Raw genomic sequence first — 25,429 nt, 5'->3', positions numbered from 1 at the left:
TAATATAATCAGTAACCGGAAAGATACTTTAGACAATCTGTCACTCTATGGACTCTAGGCTTAAGCAGGGCCGGCTCCAGACCCCACCGCGCCAAGTGCGCACTTGGGGCGGCATGCCGCCGGAAGGGCGGCAGGCGGCTCCGGTGGACCTCCCGCAGGCATGCCTGCAGAGGGTCCGCTGGTCCGCGGCTCCAGTAGACTTCCCGCAGGCATGCCTTCCCGCCTTCCCGCAGGCACGTCAGCAGGAGGTCCCCTGGAGCCGCGGGACCGGCGACTGCCAGAGCGCCCCCCGCGGTGTGCCGCCCTGCTTGGGGCGGCGAAATTACTAGAGCCGCCCCTGGGCTTAAGGAAGCTTTAGGCTTAAGCCTTATCTGTGTTTAGCCTGGGGATCTAGCTGCAGAAAGCCTCTCTTTTCATTGCCAATCTTTGCACTAGTGAACTTTTTTTCAATTTTATTTTGGGTAAGGTGACTATTTTCAAAAGAAAATGCAATTACTCTTGTGGCTACATTTTTAAGGGTGTGAAATACTTATACAAAAGATAAAGTTTGCTTTATAAAATATATGCACTGGTGTCACTATTGCCAGCTTTTGACTTAACAGTGACATGCATTTGTTTCTGGTACTGGAGGTACCAGTAAATTAGTAAATTTACCCATAGTAAATTAGGAGTGTGGCTTTGATAGTGGCTACACTCATCTGATTTTTCTTTTCACTCAAAACATTGTTCATCACTGTTTCTCTCAACTGTCCCTGGTAAACAGAAAGCAAATTCTGTTCACCATAGCAATGCCTAATGGACAAACACCGAGCCTCATTCAAAGCTTGTTGAGGTCAGTGAGATACTTTCCATGGATTTGAATGGGTTTTGGATTAGGCTTGTTGTACAGTTACTTTAAAAATATTTTTTTGGACTGCAATAAAAAATTGGAATATCAGGTGTGTCAGTCACTAGGTGACAGGGCAACAGAAGCTCTCAAAGTGGGGGAGCCACCAGCACCCAAACCTTAGCTCTGCCCCCCCAACTCTGCCTCTGCCTCTCATGCTGCCTGCCTCTCTGAGCATCCTCACACTTCCCTTTGCCCCAAGCTCCCTGCCCTCATGTTGCCGCCTCCCCCCCCGCCCCCAAGACCCCACCCACAGATTGCTCCTCTCTGCCCCGTTTCCCCCCCTCTTCACTTGCTGGTAAAAAGTGATGGGGCCATGGCCCTTTGCTTCCCCTGCGCTAGGACATCAGATGAAATTGATTGAAAAAGCCTTTTTAGCTGTGGGATGGCTGAAATAGCTTACTAGTGTGTGGTTTTTGCCTTGAAATCCAGCTAGTTTTACATGTTTCTGGGCTGGGATTTGTTTTTAACTACAGCATTTTCCATCTGAAATGATCAATGGGAGTTAGAATTTTTTTCATGAACCTATTCGCACTTTTTTTTTTTTAGACAATATACAAAACCTTTCTCTGCAAATAATTAAATATTCTAATTTGGAATCATTTTTGATTAATGAAGAAGCAGTTTCAGAATGCTGTCCTGTGACTAATAACTGATCTCTAATTGTTCCATCTAAAGGTTATATATTGCCTTTCCTCATGATTGTTTCTATGTGCAAAGTTCAGATCATTTTCAAGGGAAATTAATGAATGTTGCTAATAGCTGGATCCAAGGAGGCATTAGGAAGAGACAAAGTTCATTTTTAGTTTTAATAAGTGTTTGATTTCTTTTTGAGATATGAGTAAGATGTGACATAACCGAGGTATGTGTCTATTACCTAAGGGTTACTGTAGAATTATGTTTTATCTATCTGAGTTTCAGCCAGGCTTAAGGTAGGGGACAAGTTAATTAAGGAATATATGTTCAAAATATGTAATATTTATTTCTGTGTTAGAGATAGTGAACAGGTACAATGAACCTGCAATTATAGTGGCATAAATGTATTTAAGTAAAAACTGGATGATGTATATGGAATTTAGGGCCTGATAAAAAGTCTATTGAAGCTACTGTAAAGACTCAGAATTACCTTAGTGGGCCCCTAAATACATTAAAGGGTGGCTATGGGAGTAGCTAAACACATACCAGTCCATTGAATTTTTCATTTATTTTGCTTTCCCTAGTCACTCACGATTAATTGTGGGTTTGGTTTGCCTTTCTCTGGAATATTTTGTCGTCGTCAGGCATAAAAGTTTTTCAAAATTATATTTAATAATACATTTTAAAATTTTATGCGTTTTTATAAATAAAATCCTTTATTATTGACTGACAATAGCCTCATAAGTTGCAACCAGTTTCCATCATAAGCTCTATTTTTACCTCACTGTACTTTGGGGTTAAAACCAAGACTCAGCAGGCCCTCATCCAACACCTCCTTTTCGCTGATGGTGCAGCAGTGACAAGCCACACAGAGCCCACCTCCAAAACCTCAGACAGTTTTGCCAAAGCCTGCCAAGACTTATCATAAGCCTAAAAAGACAAACATCATGTGCCAAGGAGATGAGGAAGCACCCTCCATCAAAATCAACAGCTATGAACTTTAAGTGGTGAAGGAGTTCACATACCTGGGGTCCACTATTGCATTCAACCTTTCACTCGAAACAGAACTCAACATCCGCATTGGAAAAGTCACCACAACAATATGCAGGAGCACTGTGAGGGGATCCCCGGGGTACAGTCTGGGACCGTGGGACTGCTGTGCCCCCATAACTCTCCAGCCTGGGCTCTGTCTCACAATGCTGCTTGTCACTAGCAAAGCAAACTCCTCAAGGTGTTATCACTCAGCACAACTGCACGTGGAGCTCCATACCCAGCTAGATTGCATGAATGCTCCTGGAGCCACTCGTGAATCACGCAGAGAAAGGCATCAGCCAAATCCTCCCAGCTTTGTACCTCAGGAATATACCATCTTGCACTGCTCAAGACAAGCAGTGCAAATTTATTTATTGGTTCACCGCTTCATCAATGGAAAGTGGACATATACCAACCTTTGTAAAACTGAGCAGATTTAACAACCACTTCAGGTAAACTCACTGGTAAAGCTGAACAATAATACAAGTTCATTGACTACAAAAAGATTTTAAATGATAAGTAATAGGCAAAAAGTCAGGCAAAATATAAGCATGCAATCTAAACTCTCAACCCTATTAGACAACATCTAGATTAAGCAGTTTTCTCATCCCACTAGGTATTGCTGTTCATGATAAATGGGCTTCACCCTTGAAACGTGGACCAGTCTCCTCTGTTGGAGTCGTCAGTCTTTTGAGTCTCCTTGTTGCTTGCAGCATAGGGAGGGGAAGGAAAAAAGGTGAAGCATAGGGCCACTATGTTTTGTTTTATATACTTACTCTATGTGCTTGGAAAATACAAGTCCAGATATGTCTGGTGGGCATTGCTGAGTCACCAGGCAAAATTGAGCAATTAGCTTGGTATGGCTTTGTGAGTCATTGCATTGTAGCTCCCTTGCTGGACAATGGCTATTGATGGTTGTTCGACACCTGCTTGGGCGTTGGTTACTTTCCTTGCTGTTGTTGCTGGGGAGCTAATATCTGGCCAATTCCCCAACTTACAGCATGTTTTAGTGACAATCATACAACACAATCTCATAACTTCATATGCACTAATGACATACATATTTAGATAGGTTATGATCTGCTGAAATACATTGTTCTTTCGCCTGATACCTCACATGGCATGGTTTATATGCAATATCACAATTTATATATAATGAGGTATATGGAGGTTACAGGGTGTTTCCCCCAAGATATAGAATGTCACGGATATGGCAAAACAACAAGCTGACAAAACACACAGATCTTTGTGTGATTGGGCATGTGTTATCAGCTCACTTTTGTACAAGAGCGAGGCATTGACCTTATACTCATCATCAAAAGAGGTTCAACAGCTTTCATATACGTTGCCTTCAATGAATCTTTGTAATCTACTAGAGCAGTGGTTCCGAAACTTTAGCAACCCGAGGACCCCCATTTTGATCTAAATTTTTTTGCAGACACCCAAGGCCCTCACTCAGCTCCAGGCCCTGCTCCCAGTCCACCCCTTGCCCCACTTCTTTCTGCCCCTCCTCTTCCCCACCTCTTTCTACTCCCTCCCCCAAGCATGCCCCATCCCTGCTCCTCCCCAGCACTTTCTGCATGCCACTGAACATCTGCTCCTCAGTGTGCAAGATGCACTGGGAGGGAGGGGGAGGAATTAATCAGTGGGGCCCGTGGACCACCTGGAGTACCCTCACGGAACCCCATCTGAGAAACACTGTCCTTGAGGCACAGAGTCACCAACAGTGAGGTGCTCAAGCAGGCCAGTATATCCAGCATGCAAACTCCCCTCAAGCAGAGACACCGCCACTGGCTTGGACATGTATGACGAATGAATGATGGGCACATCCCAAAGGACATCCTCTCCAGTGTATTGGCATCTGGAAAAAGACCCAAAGTATGCCCAAAATTGTATTTGAGGTCTTGCTTGCACACATCCTTGAAAGAAATGGACATGGAAGTGGACAAAACTCAGGACTGCAGCTTTTGGAAACAAGAGCTTAACAAAGGTCTCCAACATTATAAAAGGAAGCAATCCAGTTTAGCAGAGGAGAAAAGAGCTTGTGAAAGGCAGAGCCAAAAGGGTGAAAACACCCCCTTTAAATGTGACAGATGCGGCAGGAATTCTCTCTTGAGTGGGTCTCTTCAGCCACAGCTCCCATAAAAACAACTGAGTAAATTCACCTCTCAGAGGCCCATATGCATGGTCTCTTGAGACTGAAGGATTCCGACTACTTTGGCTAGAAAAGTCATTTTATCCTGATATTTTTCAGGCTAAAGAGAAATTTTCTGCAAAATTTGAAGAGAATTTAGCAAATGTTTTTAGTTATAAGGCATTAAATAAATTACCTTACTTTAGCACTTTGTTCTACTTGCCTGATAAATATCCAATGTTTTATTGGACTCTGAAGCTCAAACATGTTTTTTAACTGTCCCATCAAACTTTCTACATAACTAAAATCTTAAAGAATGCATGTAACTGTATTTGCACAAAATATAGATTTTTTTTTTAAACTAACATATCTAAGTATATTTGGATTTGCATTTAGTTTCATTCTTCCTGGATTTTTCTGTCCAATTTCATTAAAGGGGATGACTTTTTTTTTTCTGTGCTATTTTGCCCAATTTTGTTCAGAAGCCTGGCTGCCTGGATATATTTATTCAATAAATATATTCTGAAAGGAGGAAAACAGGCTAAATTACTGGAAATCTGACCTTCTGAAGAAAGAGACAGAAGTTTTGTTTTGTTTTTTTCATTTGACTGAGGAGAGAGAATTAAAAAATAGATATAATAGAATGTATACAACATTTTTCTCCCAATCCTACGTAGAAAATAAATAACTTAAAAAAAACCCTGTTCAAATACATAAGAAAAAGAACTGAGAGTATCCAATAATGTGGCTGTTTTGATACTGTGTGCCAGGGCATATAATTAATGGAAGTGGCATATTTTGCCCTATTACTACTACTACTACTACCACAATCACGCTTATTGCTGGAAGACTCTCCACTGCATTGTGCACATGTGTATAAATAACAGATTAACAGAACACATTTAGCTGTAATAAAGACCAAGTCTTGACTCTTTCCAGGAGGCTGCTGAAGGCCTTTGGGCAGCAGAACTGGTGTGGTTAATCTGATCAAAGAGGAATGGGAAAGCTGTGCAGACAGTGCTTTACCTCTCTGCAAGGCAGAACTTGATTCTGTTGTCTTTGCTGGGGAAGACTAAACATTTTCAGAACATTCAGCTCAGACATCTCACATAAAGATTAATTGACCAAATCATCCACAGATGTCACCCCAAGGCACAGCGAACTTCAACACCTCAAGCCTAACGGCAGCAACTGCCTGGTAAATTATAGTGTAAAATCTTCTCTCTCTTTCTCCACTGAATTTGTTATTCTCTTCCAAAATTCCTTTGAGACCTCCCCTCCTCCAGAGTTCCAGGCACATTAAAATCCCTAGCAGCTCATGGCTACTGGTCACGCTTAATCCAGAAGCCTGGCCCTTGAATATCCTCAAGTACAGGGTTATGTTTTACCTCTTGCAGTAACAGGCTGCACATTCATGTCATATTATGGGTAATAGCTCCTCCTGCTTCTGTCAGATTCTAATTTGGGCACTGAGTAAGCTTGTGAAATTGTCAGAGCTTCATTCAATTTAGCTCAACCATGTTTCAACCCCACCCCCCCCCCACACACACACAGACAATGCTTTCTCCTGCCTTCTCTCCGTAGATCTGAAGCACCATACTAGTGCTCCCAGTTTTGATAACCTCAATGGAGCTTCAACAGTGGTAGACCAATGCTAGGATAGATGCAGCCTATGAGTACCCCAGGGCATCATGAAAGGGCTGCCTTCTGCTACCCTTTTGGTCTGCCTAAAGCAACTATATTCAACAGAATTATACAACTCTTCCCTCTGGAACAATGAGGAGTTGGCCACTGGAAAGTTCCCTGCTGCAAAGAACAACTTATTACCACTCATTATCTTGATTTGTTGCAGAGGAATAGGGGACTTTTCACATTTTTACATTTGAGTGGATATTTGTAGTACTGCGTAGCAAGGGGACAACCCAGGCATTTGGAAGTCCAGTGAGATTTCTTTTACTCACCCATTTCGCTAGTAAACCTGACCCACTTAATACATATCATAGCAGCAGTTGAGGCGCTAATGAGGTGTAAACTTGACACTTGGAGCTGAGTTGTGAGTCCCAGCTCATGCTCTCATCAAGTTAGTGTGCTGAAAGTAGTAGCATAGCCATGGTAGCAGGGGCAGTGACAAGCAGAGGCAGGGGCTACCTGCCCCAACTACATTTCTAGGTGCGGTTTTGTACTCACAAGCTAGCCCATGCCGCTGCTCCTTGTGCTACCCCAGCTACACCGCTAGTTTTAGCGCACTTGCTGGATGAGAGCTGGCATAAGTATGTCTAAGCAAGCCAGGAATCAAAGCCCTAGCGCCAAGTGTAAATGTAACCACAATTTGACTTCCACATCCTAGCGTGGAAGTATCATTTTGAACTAGACAAAGTGGCAGGGCATAGCTATACTGCCTGAAGAGCTACTTAGAAGAGAATTGTGACCCTCCATAATGCCTCTCCTAGTTCCCTTCCTAGCTCTAAAGGGGGCAGCAAGGTGATATTGGTCTACACTGCTGCAGAGGAGAAGATTATTTCCCCTTGCAAGACAGGTTAACTGCGTTGGTGAACATGTTGGCCGGGGAGGGAAAGAAAAGGGACTGGGAGAGAAGAGTCTTGGATTCACCCATTCACTCCCCCTTATTTGCCCATTCCCCATTCTGCTGGTACTAGAGGTGGGGAAGCACCCCTGACTTGAAGTGCCTTGCATCATATATGGGGTTTAACCCTTTGGTTCAATGGCTTTCAGCATCCCCACTATACAAATTGTTCCAGCAGCCTTGCATTTGTAATGCTGACAGACCCTGGTCAGCGGGATTGAACCTGGGACCTCTGGAGCTTAGTGCATGAGCCTCTACTGCATGAGCTAAAAGCCAACTGGATGTATAGCGGACTCATTTTATCTCTTTCTCTCTTTAACTGGTCTCAGTGCCACTCAATGGGCCAGAACACCATACCCAGAAGGTGTGTGGGTTATATACTTCCCCTACCTGAGGAAGCGCGTTCCGAGCTTCAGAGACTTCCCAGCTGAAATCCCAGATGAGCCCCCAATTGTAACACCGACAGACCCCAGTGGCAATGTGGTTGGTTGGTCCCACTGAAGTTAGTCGGTTGGCTAACCTGGAGGCACCTATAAGGAAACATGGTTCCCATTGATCTAGGTGCAGAGCACAGACAATGAAAAGACTTCATCTGCTCCAAACAGCTTAGAGTCTAAATATGAGGAGATGACATTGCATTGGCTTCCTAATGCTGGGCTTTCAGTGGTCTGACCCCAGCCTCATCCTGTTCATATTAATGGATGGATGGACTCCTCAGCACCGGCAGAGGTGCTCGCCTCTCTTCCCATACAACGAGACCTCCCTCCCACTGTTTGGAGCGTGAGCCTGGTCTCACGTTAACAAGAACTAGAAAAGCTCTAAACAAGGGTTTTCCTGGATATGTGGAGTGTGGAGAACTGTAACTTTAAGAAGTTAATGTTATGTAATTCAGAGGCTTTTGGAACTGAGACAGTGAATGAAGCAGATTTGTCAAGCACTTTGTCTCTGATTACTGAATGCCCAAAGGTACCAGGATGAAAGAGAAATTAAGAAAATAGCCTGAGTGGAAGAACAGAGAAGTTAAAATCTCCACCAGAGCTGATGCTCTCCGGAAATGTGGAAGGCAACTGGTGGAAGTTCAAACAGTGATTCATTCTCTTATCTGCCAGCAATGAGTGCCAGTAAAAAGGAAGACAGTCAGAAGGTAGTTTTCAGAGTAGCAGCCGTGTTAGTCTGTATCCGCAAAAAAAACAGGAGTACTTGTGGCACCTTAGAGACTAACAAATTTATTTCAGCATGAGCTTTCGTGAGCTAAAGCTCACTTCTTCGGATGCATAGAATGGAACACACAGACAGGAGATATTTATACATACAGAGAACATGAAAAGGTGGAAGTATGCATACCAACAGGCAGAGTCTAATCAATTGAGATGAGCTATCCTTAGCAGGAGGGAAAAAAACTTTTTGAAGTGATAATTAAGATGGCCCATAGAAGGTGTGAGGAGAACTTAACATAGGGAAATAGATTCAATTGGTGTAATGACCCAACCATTCCCAGTCTTTGTTTAAACCACAGTTAATTGTATCTAGTTTGCATATTAATTCAAGTTCAGCAGTCTCTCTTTGGAGTCTGTTTTTGAAGTTTTTTTGTTGCAAAATTGCCACCTTCAAGTCTGTCACTGAGTGGTTAGAAAGGTTGAAGTGTTCTCCCACTGGTTTTTGAATGTTATGATTCCTGATGTCAGATTTGTGTCCATTTATTCTTTTGCGTAGAGACTGTCCGGTTTGGCCAATGTACATGGCAGAGGGGCATTGCTGGTAGTGTTATTTTTTATACTGGCTGGTTCTGAAACACTTGTTACTAGTTTTGAGTTAACTCAGGCACAGAAGTCTAACTATGAAATGGTAGTACAGAAATTTGAATACTGCCCTCCATATAAAAATGAAACCTGTGAAAGTTATGTTTTTAATCAGAGGGCACAAAAGGAAGGTGAAATTATTGGAGAGTTTGCTTCTTCAGTCTCACTCTTGCAATTATGAGGGGCAGAGTCCCTAATGAGAAACCAGATTGTGACTGGAATCTGAGCCCTATATCTGAGAGAGACACTACTGGAAGCTCTTACAAAGCATTTAGAATTTGCCAAGCAATGGAAATCACCCAATCCAAAATGAAGCTTATGGAACGTGGACTGTGCTCTGACAGCGTAGATGTTTCTCTGACCAAATGACCATGCATTGCTAGTATGAATGACAATGGATAATAATTGGGCCAGGGGAAGAGAGTCAGAATGACTCTATTGCCTTGGATGTAGAAGACTCAAGTCTCTACTCATTTACAAAAAAAGTGGAACAGCTTCAACAGAAGAGATAGAGAGAGGCCCACACCAATCTATCCCACAGCCTATGAGACTCCCCTGTAATGTAAGAGATGCAAGGTCAAATTCTTTCTCCATCTCAGGCAGAGTGAGGAATTGACCTTGGTTCTCCTATCCCATCGAAGGAGAGTAACCTACCCACTGGACTAAAGAATATAGGAAAGCTGCTACCTTCTCTTTTGCCTCTCTCCACTCCACATGTTATCAATCTAGTTCTTCTTTGCTTTTGTCAATGCTCAGAATCAACATTTTTTTTTGTTTTGACCCAAACCAAATGTTTTGCTTCAACCTGACTGAAAATGTTGTCAAATTTTCCGTTTGCTGAAAACTTACTTTTCATTCTGAAAATGAGTTTTTTTTTCTAATTTCATCTTTTTAAGATTGCCAAGTTCCCAGCTCCTCCTACCAATTCAAGAGGGAGCCTTTAGTATTAGATGGGATTCTGTTTAAAGACACCAGGATGATGTTCCCTAAGGTGTTAGAGAAAAATGTTAAAAGATACATGACGGTCATTTAGGGATTTGAAAAATGTAAGATAGAGGCTAGAGACATTGTATGGTAGCCTCAAATGAACAATGACTTTGGGAAAACTGTCAAGGTTTGCCCCCAAAACACAGGCCAAATCAAACAGAAGAGCCCACATCGGTGGCACAGGAAAAATGGGTCCTCTGGAATATTAAAGTAACATATTTGTTTATGTAGACTGGAAAATAATATGTACATAGTCTAGACTATTATTCTTTCTTCCCTGATACATCTTTTCTAGAAGATAGTACAGCTGAATAGGTGATTCTGCATATCAAATCTATTTTAGCTAGTTATGACATAGCAATGTCTGACAACGGGTCACGGTTTAGTGGGTATAACTTCTAGCACTTGGCAGTGAAGTTTGGGTTTATATATGTAATCTCTAGACCTCCTTATCCCCAATCCAACAGGTTGGTGAAAAACTGTCAAATTAATAAACCATTTACTGCAAAAGGCTAAGTATCAGACACTGATTCACATTTAGCACTTTTAAATTACATGATGGCACCAGTAATGTGTGGGTTGTCTCCTGCTGCTTTATTTAACAGAAAACAGCACAAGAGTGCCTGTAATGTTGGAAACTGATGTCTGAAGAACTGGGATTTTCAGAAGTATAAATATCAGATAAAACCAAAAATAAACTCCAATCTGGGAGTCCTGATAGCAGTAACCATCTGAAGAACATGAGACAGTTTGCATTTGTGATGGAAATCAATGGCACAAACATCAGTGGTGGTCCAAGAAGTTGCCCTGTGGTCTTATAACACTGTTGCCCCACACAGACACATACTGAAGAGTAACAGGCACCACCTTCTCCAGCTTCCAGAAGGGAGGGAGAATAAGAAGCACTGAGCCTTTACTTTTGCCTGAATAGTTCTCAGAAAGGGACCAACCACAACAGCTTAAGACAGATGAGTCCTAGGACATGGAACCATCAGAACAAATTGACTTACTGCCTCCTGACAACATTGTATTGATATCTCAAGGGAGATATTGAGAGACAGTACAAGGTACTTCATAAAATATCATTAGTAAATGTAATTAGTAGGGTGGCTATAAATATTTGAAGTTCTGTATTTATATAAATGTTGATTGTTCATGGTTGTTAAATTTGGCTGGGAAAGGAAGTTGTGGGGACTGTACCTTTTAAGATATTTAACACAGAGGCAATTGAAGCTGAGACACTGAATGAAGCATATCTCTGTCCAGCAGCTTGTCTCTGAGTGATTGCTAAACACCACACAGAGAACCAAGACTCAGATCGTGAGTGAGATGGATGATGGTACATATGTCTTAATTCACATAGGGCCAACCTAGGGCCCCTTCTAGCTGACACATCAGAGGCTGAATAGACAAACAATTGCTAATGCTTTTCATTTTTGTCTATCACAAAGTGACTGAATTTTGACAAACACAGAAATTCAAATATATGCACTACTAGATATCCATATTATGTAAATTGAACTTCCTACTGCTCATCCATCTGCCACCATCCTTACTAATGCTGCTGACTCTTGGCTGTAGGCTATCTATATTTATTCATCTTTTTCACTCACCCACCTCCCAGTTTGTTTATTTTTTAATTTGACTTGTCCTGCTGCACTTTCTAACTTCTATCCCCTTTCTAACAGCCAGTTAAAATAATTATTTCAGTGGCACTACTCAAGTGAATAAGTGCTACTCAGTGTGAGCAAAGGTTGCATAATTGATTCTCATGTCTAGTCAAATGTCTATCCCCTTCTCCTCAGGTCTGGCAAGAGAATTTGGTTTAATATGTCTGCATTCAGAGCTGGGGACGTAAATCCTAGATGAAGGAGATATACCCACATTAGCTGTGACGTAGCTAGTATGCTAAAAACAGAGCGTAGCCAAGGTGGCTAGAGTAACAGCAAAGGCCAAAGCTAATAGACATGTACCTCAAGGTCACTAGCCACTTGCACCACTCAAGTTACATTCTATTTTTAGCTACTGCTGTGGCCAGGGCCGGCTCTAGGTTTTTTGCCACCTCAAGCAAAAAAAAAAAAACCCTCCGAGAGTGCAACTGCCAAGCAAAAAACAAAAACAAAACAAAACAAAAAAACCTCTGAGAGCGCAACTGCCGAAGCAAGTCCCGCCCCTGGAATTGTGCTGCCCACGCACGTGCTTGGTTTGCTGGTTCCTAGAGCCGGTCCTACACTCTATTCCCAGCACCAAATGTAAACACACTCTAATCTGATAGCAAGGATCCATTAATGTATCTCTACATGAGAGAAAGTTAAATTGTTTTTTTTTAAATTAGTGTTGCATTTAATTTTGCTGTGGTGAGAGGCATAAGTTTCATGTATCTGACTTCTGGTTAACTGCAGATGGTCACGTGTTCAGAGATAGTGCCGTTCAGTCTTTACATAGAAAAAACAGGTCTGTGGAAAAAGCTGTTCTTATCATAACGCTGTTTGAGTGTTTAAGAACTTCCTTGTTCTTTGTCTGAAATGGCTGCTAGCTGCAGGGTAATGTGGTTTTACTATGGAATAGAAAGATGAGCTTTGTGTGAAATTACTTTTAACACTGTGTCAGTTTTTGATGTTAAGGTCAAAATGTACCTAAATTACTTTAAGTAACTGAGCTTATTGTAATTCCAGTCTGTCACATTCTGTTGCTGCAGATGTGACACTGTACTGTGTAACTTATTTAATTATATAATTATATGTTTCCTGAATGTTTGTCTTTATATTGTAGCAGTCATGCTGTGAATATTATATTTAGAATTTTTTCTGTTACTTCTGTAACTTACTTGAATTTAATGCAGTATTTTGAAAACCCTGTTAGGATGATGTAAGTTTAGAAAGCAAATTGTTTGGCTTGCATTTTTAGGGACTGATCTTGCAAACTGTACTCTTATGAATAAGAATTACTAACTTGCCCAAGAGTTGCAATATCAGACCCTTGTACTTAACTTTGTTTTTTTTAAAGGCTGCAGTTCTGTAGTTCAGTAGTCCTTTTCCACTTCTAGTAATGCTATTGGTGCATTCAGCTGGTGTCTTTTAACCCTTGAGACTATGGGATATGCATATGACTCTCTTAAGCATTTATTTGGCCAGCAGCCTGGAAAAAGTCAAAGTTCTATGGGTTAAACTACCTTTGGCTACCTAGTGAACTGCTATTGGAGGGCAAAAAGTGGAACAAATGTTCTTCATTTGATAACCTCTGTTAAGAGGTTAGGGTGATTCAGCTAAGTAAAGATTCATGTTATGCTTTGTGGCAGCACCGTGTTAGGCGGAAAGTACCGTGAGTAATCTGAACACTTTAGGAAAATATTGGGGGACAGTTGAATAATGAAGATATGATGATACAATTATATAGGCAGAGAATAGAACTATAAAATAGTATAAAATTGATCTAAAAATAATCAAATTATAGTGCTTATAATTAAACCTAAAGGTCCTTTCCCTGTAAATTTGATAGGATGATTTGTTAATATTTCCTTTGAGATTTTTTTTTCAGTTAGTAAACTATGTATAAAGGGCAAAAGAGAAATAACCACACGGCTGTTAGTGGCATTTGTGTTTGTTTTATAGCTTTAAAATGGGAAGTGTAAGGATGAAAATGATATTTGTGCTGAAAGACTATATAATGACTGTTTTTCAGCTTGCTTAATTTTGGCTGCATCTGTTCTGTTCGAAAACAGGAGACTGCCAATAACCACCGGTGAGTCTTTTTCATCAAATCTCTGTGTGTGTGGGGCGGGGGGTAACATACAAGGAGGAGAATGATATGAAGTAAGAGAAGGAAGAGAACAAAAGAACTAGGGCCAGATAGGGAAGCATGGGCAAGGGGTGGCAGTAAAAAGTGGAAAGGTAAGAGGTGTGGGGAAACAGACAGCAGAGTCCACAGGGGAGAAAGAAGAGAAACAGAAGATACTTTGGAAAATACAGGTAGAAACATTGAAAGAAACTGAGTCCCACTTAGGGTTATCACCTTTGAAATGCAAAAAAAAATAAATAAATGCAGAAGACAAGCCTGCTGTAACCCCAACCACAAAGCAATTCTGCAAACCTCCCCCCTCACAACAGCCCACTTACAATATCCAGAGGTATAACATGTATAGATAAGATTGATAACATCATTGATAACAAACAGGCTTTTGTTTCAGCAGCAAATTTTGCCAGCCAGTCTTTGCAGGCTGTTTCGTTTTAGCCTGTTGTCATTGAATGGGCAGTTTCTGATGTGAGCGAGTTTTTTCAGGGGTGTAGTAGGATCACTCGCACTGTTGCCCTGATCTTCCATGATTTAATATGCCTTGCATGTCTCCTCACTCTGGCGTGACTCAAACCCTCTCTCACACATGTGTGGTGCACTTGTGTGTTGGTGGGCAGACAACTGCTGTATTTTCAACTGTTTTGATCTATTATTGCTTAAACTGTGGAAGTCTGAACACTGCAGCATCTTTAACTGGACACAGAAACTTTTAATATTAGATATCCCTGTGTATTGTGAGAATATTGCAAATCTTTAGATTCTCTTAAAAAATCCCCAGCAGATTAAATTATTTTTCTGTCCACTGGCAAATCCATAAAAAAGCTGACCAGGCCAGTCAAATACCAGCCAGGCAGTAACCCTAGTTTCAATAGAAACATCACTTCTTTTCAGTTATAGAAAAGAAATGCTGTCTCTAGAAAGCCAAATAGGCATCAGAAAGTTAAAGGGGAAAAAGCAGAGGAGGAAATCTCATCATCTCAACTAAATTTTTTTTAAAAATGAGCCGTGTTCTGACCATTTTTTTTTTTCAATTAGTGAAAACTTGCCCCATTTCGACAAAATTCATCAAGGTGGGATTTGTATTAATGGGTCTCTGAATTTCAACTGGAGAAGAATACAGCACATATTTTTTTCAGTTAGCTGTCAATAATTGGGTAAAACAGTAGTTTACAAAATTCTCAAGAAATATTATTTTCTGGGCATATAGGATATAACACATTAATGTTGAAGTGTATGAAATAATTGCATGGCTCTGTCAGCAGTAATTAGGATGCTCAATTATGCTGGTCATAACGGCTGCACAGGCTTTCATGGTTTAGCATCCAGCAAGCCTAACTCCTATTCCAAAGACAAAAATGTTTACTCATTCTGGTCTCAGAACTGGGTTTCTGGGATTTCATTCCTCAATAGGATTTTGATTGATTTTATTTTGGTAGTTTTATCTTATTTCATAATGTTTATGTCACATCACATACCTCCAAACAGTTATTCATTTATAGCTTCTAGATATTTGTGGGGGTTTTTTTTAATTTGCTGTCAAAACTTGATATAAATAAGAATCTTAATAAATGGAAGTCATTGATCAGGTATAGCAAAATGCAGCAATGACAGGGAACCAAGGACCTTATCCAAACTGTACTGGACTTAATAGAAGGACCCACTTTTATTTCTGTGGGCTTTGGATCATGCCTCAAATGGGGGACGGGGGTAATGATATTTGCTTGTTAGGCAAAGGTCATCTGGAGTACAGTGGTAATTAATTCAGGGTGATAACTATTGGGCATATATAGGCCTTATTAAGAAATGTCTAAGGGTAAGATTCCGTATTGTGACTCTGAGAGGGGCAGAACAGACCTCACAGCCTAGGAGAAAAGAGGTAGGTGGGGTGTAAGGTGGCTTTAAATAATCTTAGGCCTAGAGAGAAGGCCCCTGGTGTAATTTAGGCCCCAGACTGCCTAAGTTACAGCTGCCTCCTAGGGCTTCCCTGTGGGACTCAGTGCTGTCTGAGACTTTCTTCTGCATTTTAAGTGAAAGATTCTGAACTAATGGTTGAGGCAACAGTTTTTGGAATTCAAAATCTGGAACATAGAAGTCACCTCTGGCATGTGGTATTTTTGGAGAAGAGCAGAGTTGTCAATGCCAGTGATGCCCAACATTATCAACTAGGCTAGCTGGGTTTTCTGGACTCTTAGGAGCATTAGCAAATTTGGGGAAAAATCATCATTTTTTATAAAGGTTACTAAATCAAATTTAACTGGTCAATGTCAAGTGGCTCCAGCGGTTGAACCCTATTCTGATCCTCTGAAGGACTCCAGGAAGAGTTATTGGGGGAGGCAAAACCTGGTTATAATTAGAGCTGGGCAAATAACTGATTTTCTTTCTTTTTTGGTTCACTGGCATTTCCAAAATAATAATAATAATGATAAAAAAAATCGAGTTGAACTGAATACAAAAACCTTTGGCCAATCAAAATAGTTAGTTCTGGATAGAACAACACATGTTTGCAGTAAACCATTTTGTTTGGGGTCTTTTGTTTTTGAAAGGGCACAAAAGGTGGGACAGGAAGGAAAGGGAAAAGGTGGTGGTGGTAATGTGATAAAGCCCTCTGGTTAGGGATCTCACCTGAGGTGTGGGAGACCCTCATTCAATTCTCCTGTGCTGGAGTGGGGATTCAAATTTTCACATCCCAGGTAAGCACCCTTACCACAAGGCTGTGGGGAGCAGGGTCTCTCAACATTTGCTGTCAAAGCTGTTTAACATTGTGCACATAAATATTCATGGGAGTAGATGCTTGAACTTGGGTCTCCCCTCTCCCAGGTGAAAGTCATATCTACCAGCCTACAGATTCAATCTCATGTTCTTTCTCAGGTCCAGTGAACATTCAAGTATTTTATGCAAAATGGAACAGCTTCAACAAGAGAGATGGAGAGAGACCTACCCCAGAGTAGCCAGCATCTTAGCGGCTGGGATGCTTATCTGGGAGGAAGGAGAACTAGGTTGAAATCTCTGCTCCAGAGTAGGGATTCTAAGCTGGGTCTCCACAGCCTTAGGTGAGGGTCCTATCCACTGGGCTAAAAGCTATAAACTGGGCACCAGCACCCCAACCGCCCCTTCTGGCCAGTATGTGAATCTTACCCTCCTCTCTCAGCCCACACTATTTGCTGACTTTATATCTGATTCATGGATACTTCTGAGTCAACCAAATCTGCATTTTTTGGCAAATAAATTATTGGTCTAAATTTTTTTGCCCAGATCTAATTATAACCCATAAGAGGTGTTATCAAAGGTGGAATCTTTAGTCTTGGCCATGCAGTGTCACAGTACTTGACAGAAGGCCAAAGTTTCCTTTCAACAGCTGGCCATTGAAGGGTAAGGAGCTTGGTCATACCAGCAACATTTAGATTTGTCACAGTCAAGCATACATAGCTTCCTATTCCACTAGCCTTTGGGTCCATTAACGCTAATCAGCTAAGCTGAGTCACTAGAAACAAAACATCACCAACTGTTTTTCCAGCTGCTTCAAATAACCATCCTGAAGGTTTGAGAAACTGTAAGATGTGAGAAGTTTAAAGTTAAATATCAACCTTTTCTTTTTTTGTTTCTTTTCTCTTTTTTTTTATCAGATGAACTATATGTCTGCTGGGGGGCGGGGGGAGAGAGAGAGTGTGTACAATAAGTAATTGAATTCTATGTAATTCAGATAAGACCAGTACATAAAACTAGTCTCCCATGTGCACCAGCCTTAAACTACGTAGAAACTACTGTCCATGATATCATGTGTGATCTCTTCTTGTAATTATATCTTGGTAGTAGAGGAAGGACTGTTACTATGTAAGTGAAGTCTGGCAGGGCTACCATACAATTGGCATTATGATCATAACTTAAATGTCAGCTAATTGAACTTGGTAGTAATTTGGACCTCCTATCCTTGCCATTTGGCTGAAGTATAGGTTTAGATTAACTGGCACTGAAGATATATTTTGTGATTTAGGGACTTTTAAGGATAAACCCCAACTGTTGTCTCCCTGGATTGTTAGATGGAAATCATATGAGGATAATTCACTCATTTGATTTTAATCTGATGATTAGATATGAACCCATTTGATCTGAATTTAGTTATTTGTCATATGTTTGGCTTTATTTTAGCTATCAATTATTAAGATTTATTTTTTTTAAAGTATATATATTAGAATATTATGTTAAGATGGATTTCTTACTTAGATAACAGTGGCTTTTAAGAATTACAAAAATCTGAAGTAGGTGAAAGACAATGAACTTAATGATCCATAGACCTAAAGTCCTATACCCTATAATCCATACTTTATAATCCTACTACTCCTCCCAGAGCTTCTGTCTGGAGTAATTTCCTAATCCTAACAAAACTTTTCTTAGAATGAAGAGGCAGAATTTTTTGCCTTTCATTATCAGACAGAAAGGAAAGGGCAGGGCCTTGTTTACAGGAGATCTCAATCTTTTAGGGCTCTAGGGTGGCAGGCATACACAAAGGGATTTAGGCATTGTAATGCTGAGCAGATGTCAATGAGAGGTATGTTTGCTAAGCCCCACTGCTGTCTCATATAGGTGCCTTCCTGCAGCCCATATTTAGGCACCTATCTCTGATTAGTGATCCATGAATGGGAACCCTGCTCCTGGAGTCAGAGGGCTTAGGCGACTAAGCTGTTTCTTGCCAGAATGAGTTATGTGCCTGCCTCATTTCACACAAGTCTACCAGAGCAGGGGTGCCTTCTTACTACGCACTGGCTACAGCATTTGTCAAAGAGGTAGAAGATCCTGGTTCAATTCCCTCCTCTGATAAAAGGGTTTGAAGTGGGGTTTCCTACTTTTTCAACCAAATGCTCTAATCACTGAGCTTCTAGGATATTCTGACCTGTGGCTTCCTCAGCCTCTCCTGTTGAAGCTGTTCCAGTGTGGGTAAATAATGAAAGGGGAACTGGACTTGGGATCTCCCAGGTGAGTGCCCTAACCATGGTGGGACCAAATCATTTTTGCTCTTTCTAACCTATTTAAGTATGTATCCACAATAGGACAGTCATTGGGCCAGAGAGTGTGAGAATGATTCTGTTGCCCAGTACTTAGGGCATCTGCTTGGCAGATGGGAAATCCTGGGTCCAGTCCCCCTGCTCCAAACACTTTATTTATCCACAGTGGAACAGATTCAACAGGAGAAATTGAGGAACCACCTCTTCTGAGCGGAGGGAGACCCCTGTTCAAATCCTTCCCCCTCCCCTCCACCTGAGCAGAGAATCGGGCATTGAGCCTCTGTCTCCCACAACCCAGGCAAGTGCACTAGCTACTAGACTAGCAGTTATATTACCACCTTATTCTCTAGCCAGATTTTGAATGGGACCTGAGCTGGTAGGCAGCCTCTTAGCACAGCTACCAGATGGGGCCCCACAGACAGCCTAGATGGCCGAACACCTGTCTTACCCAGCTTGTGAAATGTTCTGGTTCTTAGGCATCATGACACCTAAAGTAAGGCAATAGGGTGTATGCCCAGAGTAGAAACACAGGTGCCTAGGGAATTTTTACCCTAAAAACGTAGGCACCAAGTGAGTTTAGGTGCCTACACTGTTCAGCAGCAATTTTATGGATCACAGTGAAGCCAAAACTGGGACTTATTATTATATTATTAAACCCCACTTGAGTGCTTTCATGGATCCCACCTCTAGCATCTACATGGTGCACTGTGACTATAAGATCTCGTCTGTACTGATTTTGTGACTGGCTGAGTTTCTATCTCTCTATCACTGTAGAATCTGTAGTTTCATGGAACAATGAAGCTAGATCAATAAAGCGAGGAATTTGCAGGAGGTTATTTGGCCATATTACTCTATGGTGGAATAATTTTTACCAGATGTATATGTCGGTAAGAAGAGTGGAAGAATATAGGCCCAGTTCTCAATTGCACCAGAGTTCTGCTTGGTACAGCTGGAGAGGGTGGGGAAAAGTGGCTTTAAACCAGTTTTCTTTCCTTAATTCTTAGAGCTGATCTGGTCTAGTGTGTAATCTATAGCAGCCTTTCCTTTGAGGCTGTTAAAGAGAGTGACATAGTGTGCATTCTATCTGCGCGGAGCTTTCTTTAAACTGGGCCAATCCCCAAATAGCTGATTAAGTCAGTTTTTCCAAGTGCTCCTTGGGTTGCAGAACATAAGACCTGGACAATAAAGTTCATAATATTCAATTCACAAAAAAGTACTTCAAAGGCAAATATTCTTTGACAAAAAATATGTTAGGCTACATTTTCAAATAAGCCTGTGAAAATGTATCAAAAATGTATTAAGGGTACTTTTTTATGCTCCAGACACTTTACCTATAGGTTTCTCTGTTTTTCATGTGAATACTAGTGGGATTGCAGATGTTGCATTTGTGGTTTGCATACTCTGGAAAATATGGCCTGTCATGTTGACTGCTTGGCCTGTGTTTTCCCCTCTCTTTCTCACAGCAGAGAAAGTATAATGTTAAACAAACTGGTATGTGGTCTAGTAAGAATGAAATATTATTTCAAATCCTGTTCTGAAAACACACTTCCAATCATGCCTTTGTCTGCCATCAGTGTTTCCTTTTTCTTTCTCTCCCTTTCATTATTTATTTATTTCAGTAAGTGAAAAAACTGAAGAGTTTGAAGATTGCACAGACTGGAAAACAACTTCACATGTAGCTACACACCTGCTCTCTTTCAGACACAGATTGCAGAAACAATAAAATAATAATGCTGCCCCTGGCTCTGAGTTCTGCAAATGTGAATGACACTATAGAACTTGTTACCGCTGCCAGTGCAGCAGTAGAACTTAGAAGCTGCTGATATAATTTAAAGAGGAAACAGCACTGTATCTGGGGAAAAGATGCCTTTGGGGCTACAGCAATATGTTGTCTTGTAAATGCTTGAATTGATCAATTGTAGTTTGCCATCCCATTCAAATATTTCACTTTATAAAAGCTTGGAATCAAATAAATCTTTGGTGTAAATTAAAGTCGCATTAGTGGTCTCTTGTCAGCTCCTGGAGAATATGTATCCTGTAGAATTTAAACTGTGATGTTTTTCATTTTAAGGTGAAATTAAATGACTTGAAAATGGATTCATCTTCTCATGGGTTCCCAGTGACCATTTTAGAACAAACTGCCGCACAGCTAGGATGCAGTCCAGCAGATCAGAAACTTGCTTTGCACTTAGATGAAGAAGATGAGCTGAAACACCTCCGTGAATGTTTCCATATTCCAAAAATCAAGGATCTACCTCCAAGTGAGAATTATACTTATATTGGGGAGTTGTACATCTTCTGCATATGTTTTTTCATAAATCTTTGGAAATTGTCACCTATAAGATAATGGAGCAATTGCAGACATATCTGAGCACAGTACGTCTTCAGTGTTGCTAAATCAATCCATCAGTTTATTCTGGCACAGAATACTTTATGCTCTCATTCCCATCCTGAATTAAATGTGAAAATACAGTACTTACATAATGCTTATGCTGTCAGTCCACTTCTTTGAACAATATAGTGACTGATTGAAAATTATAGGTAAAAGAATTTTTATCTAATGGATTGAAACTGCAGTGTCTCCAAGAACTTACAGCTCAGAGCGATTGCTTCTTCAGTATAACATAGTTTAGTGTTATGTATTTTGTTACAATTATTGTGTGGTAATGGAAGAGACAGTATATATGTTATGTTAGTGTATATAATATTGTTAGGACTCAAGAGGAAATTAATATGGGATCCTAAGGGAAATATACAGGGCTATCTCTTAGGAAAAAAGATTGATATGGGCAAGTAATTCAGTATAAACCATTTATTTGAACAATTGCTCCTCTTGTTCTGTTTATGAATTGTCTGCAAATAGAGCAAGACTTTCCCAAATATAGTCATTTGGAATGAATCACTATTCTATGAATAATGTCTATTGTCTCTGTTGTTCAAATGTCTATGAATAACTTTTTGATCTGTGGTTTGCTTGTAAACAACTAGCTGGGAGCACTACAAATTTAAACTGTTTTCATTGGATAAAGTCACAACGTGTTTCTGTTCCACTGATTGGATGAACGTAAGTGTTAGAATCAGGTTTCTTGTGTGAAAATTCATAATTATATACTGAAAAGTCTCTCTTTATCAATGTTTTTACAATATTCAATTAATATTCCCTGTTTCATCAAACAATCCTGCCAGCAAACACATCAATAGATATTCATAGAAGGCAAAGGTGTGATGCTAAAAAAGAAAGGATGCTAATACTTAAATTCAAGTGAATAATTGAAGATAAAATAACTTTAATTTTTTTGCATTATTTTCTCACTTCTGTGAAGGGACTCTGAATTACAGACAGACATGTCTAGCATTTGAATGTCAGGCCTGGGACCAGCAAAGCAGAAATGAGTGACAAACTTATAGCTAAAGGAAAAACAAAAAACTGGTAGAATTTTAATAATGTGTGTATCATCTTGACCAATGTATGTAGGGCAATGCTGATACCTTTACTCATACGGTAACCACAAATAATCCCATGTAAATCATTGAACTGTTGTAATAGTAAATTACTATTCAGGATGAATAATGTTATTGAAATATGGCTCTTATTTTAAAACACAGTTCAGAAAAAAAAATCCCTACATCATCCGAACTTTCCTAAAGTGGTTACAGTAGAACCATCGTTACAGAAATGACTCCCTCATACAGGAGACTTCCTATTCACATTACAAATGTTAGGAATGATAATCTGGACATATCCAATTGCTTCATATTGACAGATGAATAATTGGAGGCTATTACCTGTTTTTTTTTTGTTAAGTGCCAATAATAGGCTGAGTAGTGCACAAGACAAAACATAGACAGTCTCTGCCTTGAACAGTTTACAATCTAAACAAGAGTGGACAGAATGTACTGGGAAGCTCAGAGAAGGGCGGAAGAAGGATATATGAGTTTTGTGATTATTTATTATTCACTCTGTTCGTATGTGCACCATGGATCTAGCATCTGGATACAGGCACAAGAATAAGTGAATAATATTATTTGTGGATGCAGTAATAGTAGTTTTGTAACAAAGCCTTTCAAATGAGGAATATTGTAAATGCTGTTATCCATAGGACACATGTTTGAAATTTTTTTTTTAAATGGTGAATGTTGACAATATGGTTTCTAATGAGAGGATTAGTATAAAATATCTTGGCTGGCTTAAACTAGCACATTATATTCAGTTGCAAGGGCTGGTGAGCAGGTTTCTTGTTTCACTAAGGACACTTGATGCTACTAGGTTAATTAATAATTCAGTTAATTTACCTCTTTTCCCACTTCCAACCACTGTTGTCCACAAAGGATCCTTCAGTTAGTAGTGACTGTCAACACAGACCCTTCACCCCTAGGCAGCCAATACCAATGCCATGCTCAGTAGCGGGGTGCTGTCTGAAAGGATATGTCGGTATTGAAATTCTATAAAGAGAGACCGAAATAATCACCTTTTCAGCACACCTACTATCATCTAAGTTTTGGTTTAGGGATCCAAATCTGTTTCAGATCTCCCATGAGCAAGTCTAAGCACAAAGTACACACCAGTTCAAATCAATATAATTCTAGAAGCGTCAAGGACAGCATGCTGTTTCCTTACATGGTAAATCTGTGTAGCAAACTTGTTCCTTCCTGCTGTTACAAGCTACCAGGAGACATTTAATAAATAATTCAAGAAAATTTCAAAGCTGATACCTAGTAGATCTATAACTAGCTTCTTTCTGCAAAATGTGTCCATTATGAAATAAATAAAGAACTCTGTTTACCTTCAGTGTAACAACACATAGAAAGAAATATTTGCCCACAAAACTGCTACCAAATAATCTACTGCATGTTCCTCTGCAAGTGCAGGTACAGGTGGCACATCAGAAAACACAGGGGAATATGGGGTAAAGGCCAGTCCCTGAACTGTTTGTTAGGTAGAGGTCCATAGTAAAAGACAGAGGGAATTCCATGAATCTCTGGACAAATGTGTGGAAGTATCTCTGCTTTCCTACTCCTTCCTGCTCCTTCTAAATACTGGTAACATGATTTGCTTGTTTCCATACTGTCATTAGATTCCCTAGCAAAGCTGCACTCTGTGACCCCTCTGATGAGTCACAGACCATGGAGGGATATCCAATCTAGTTCTCTATATGTGCAGGTGGGAACTGATCCTTCCTGTCATTGAAATCAATAGGAGCTTTGTCACTGACTTCAATGGAAGTAGGATTGAGCCCACATCATGGATATTTTACTCTAACAGTATGGTGCATGGTTGTTCGTGGTCCATCTGCTCTGAAAAGGAGTTTGCACAGAGGGGTTTCTGGCTCATGCACATTTGGGAAGTTCTTCTGAATACCTGCTTTCTTCTCTGCTCCTATTTTGGGCTGATTACCTTACTTCTGTTCTTTATTTCCCCCATGATGCATAGAAGAGAGGCAAATGGGTATGGACCTCTCTCTCTCTCTCTCTCTCTCTCTCTTTGTCTCTGTCCCAAGTATCTCTAGGGCACCTATCAGCTTAATATTTCAGCAACTTGGAGTCCAAGAAAGTATCTCTTTCTATACACACAACTATAAGGAGATTTCTATACTCTGTTTTCTCTACTTTAACGTACCTGTAATATTATTGTCTCTTCCTCTCCACCCCACCCCCAACTCCATTCACCGTGGTATCTAGGCCCCAAGACTGTTACATGTTTCATTGGTAGCACATCAATGTACAAGGCAGTAAAAGTTTTAAGTGTTCAGAACCCATTGTTCTCACACATCCTGAGTCCTCTATCTTTTTTTTAAAACTGTCATGAAATACAGCTCCTGTCCTGAAGAACAGCAGGGGTAAAAAAATATTTACATTATATAGATATACTATAATGACTGATCTTTCATGACATTTATCTTCACACATGAGCGGATCCTAGATAACTCGCTCCTGAAGATAAATGTCATTACAGATATTAGCCATCAAGTATTCCTTATATATTTACATAAAACATTACAGTGAGGTTTTAACATAGTCTTGAAAGAGGGAGATGAGAATATACATGGGAGACAGGTGTAATATTATGTACTCTAAAAAGTGTCAAATATCATAATGATAGTTTAACTTTATCATAATGTAAATTGTAATAACTGTTTACACTATAGAAATCAAGTGAAAACCTGCCAACAGACTAATTCTATGTCACGTTGTTCTGAGAGTTTGGCAAGCATATGGATGAGGGTTCAGTAGAACAAATGGAGTGAGATGACAGCGGAAAAGTTGGATAAATATTCAGACTTCTAAGCACTTCTTTGCATAGTCTTCATTATACTTGCTTTGTTGGGATGCCCTCAGCTTGAAACTGCTGAACTATAATTTCTTAAAGAAAACGTTGAAAGTTAACGGGAAACCTCCTAATCTCTTCTTTGACCATCTACAGCATTCTACAACCAGGGCCGGCTCTGGCTTTTTTGCCGCCCCAAGCAGAAAAAAAAAGGGGGAGGGGAAGGGGCCGCCAGAGCGGCAAAGCAGGGGAAAAAAACAAAAACAAAACTACAGTGGGGCCAGAGCGGCAAAGCGGGGTGGGGTGGGGACAAA

General features: G+C 40.3%; 1 protein-coding gene across 18 annotated transcripts in view; it reads left to right on the top strand.

Moving 5' to 3' along the window:
• KYNU (kynureninase) overlaps positions 1–25,429 on the top strand; it is a 135,652-nt gene that overhangs the window by 38,749 nt on the left and 71,474 nt on the right. For 7 of the 18 annotated variants that reach the window (XM_039495117.1, XM_039495114.1, XM_039495115.1 and 4 more), the window contains exon 2: positions 20,922–21,111. In XM_039495117.1, the coding sequence (XP_039351051.1) occupies positions 20,922–21,111 (190 nt within the window). Of the gene's footprint in view, positions 1–10,750; positions 11,126–12,559; positions 12,602–13,314; positions 13,380–13,739; positions 13,800–19,016; positions 19,149–20,921; positions 21,112–25,429 lie in introns of those variants that run through there. The other 11 variants (XM_039495123.1, XM_039495121.1, XM_039495118.1 and 8 more) reach the window with 8 other exon arrangements.

Source organism: Mauremys reevesii, linkage group 11 (assembly GCF_016161935.1).
Source record: "Mauremys reevesii isolate NIE-2019 linkage group 11, ASM1616193v1, whole genome shotgun sequence".
NCBI lineage: Eukaryota > Metazoa > Chordata > Testudines > Geoemydidae > Mauremys > Mauremys reevesii.
The sequence above is the reverse complement of the archived record's forward strand: the minus strand, read 5'-3'. Positions and strand labels throughout refer to the sequence as shown.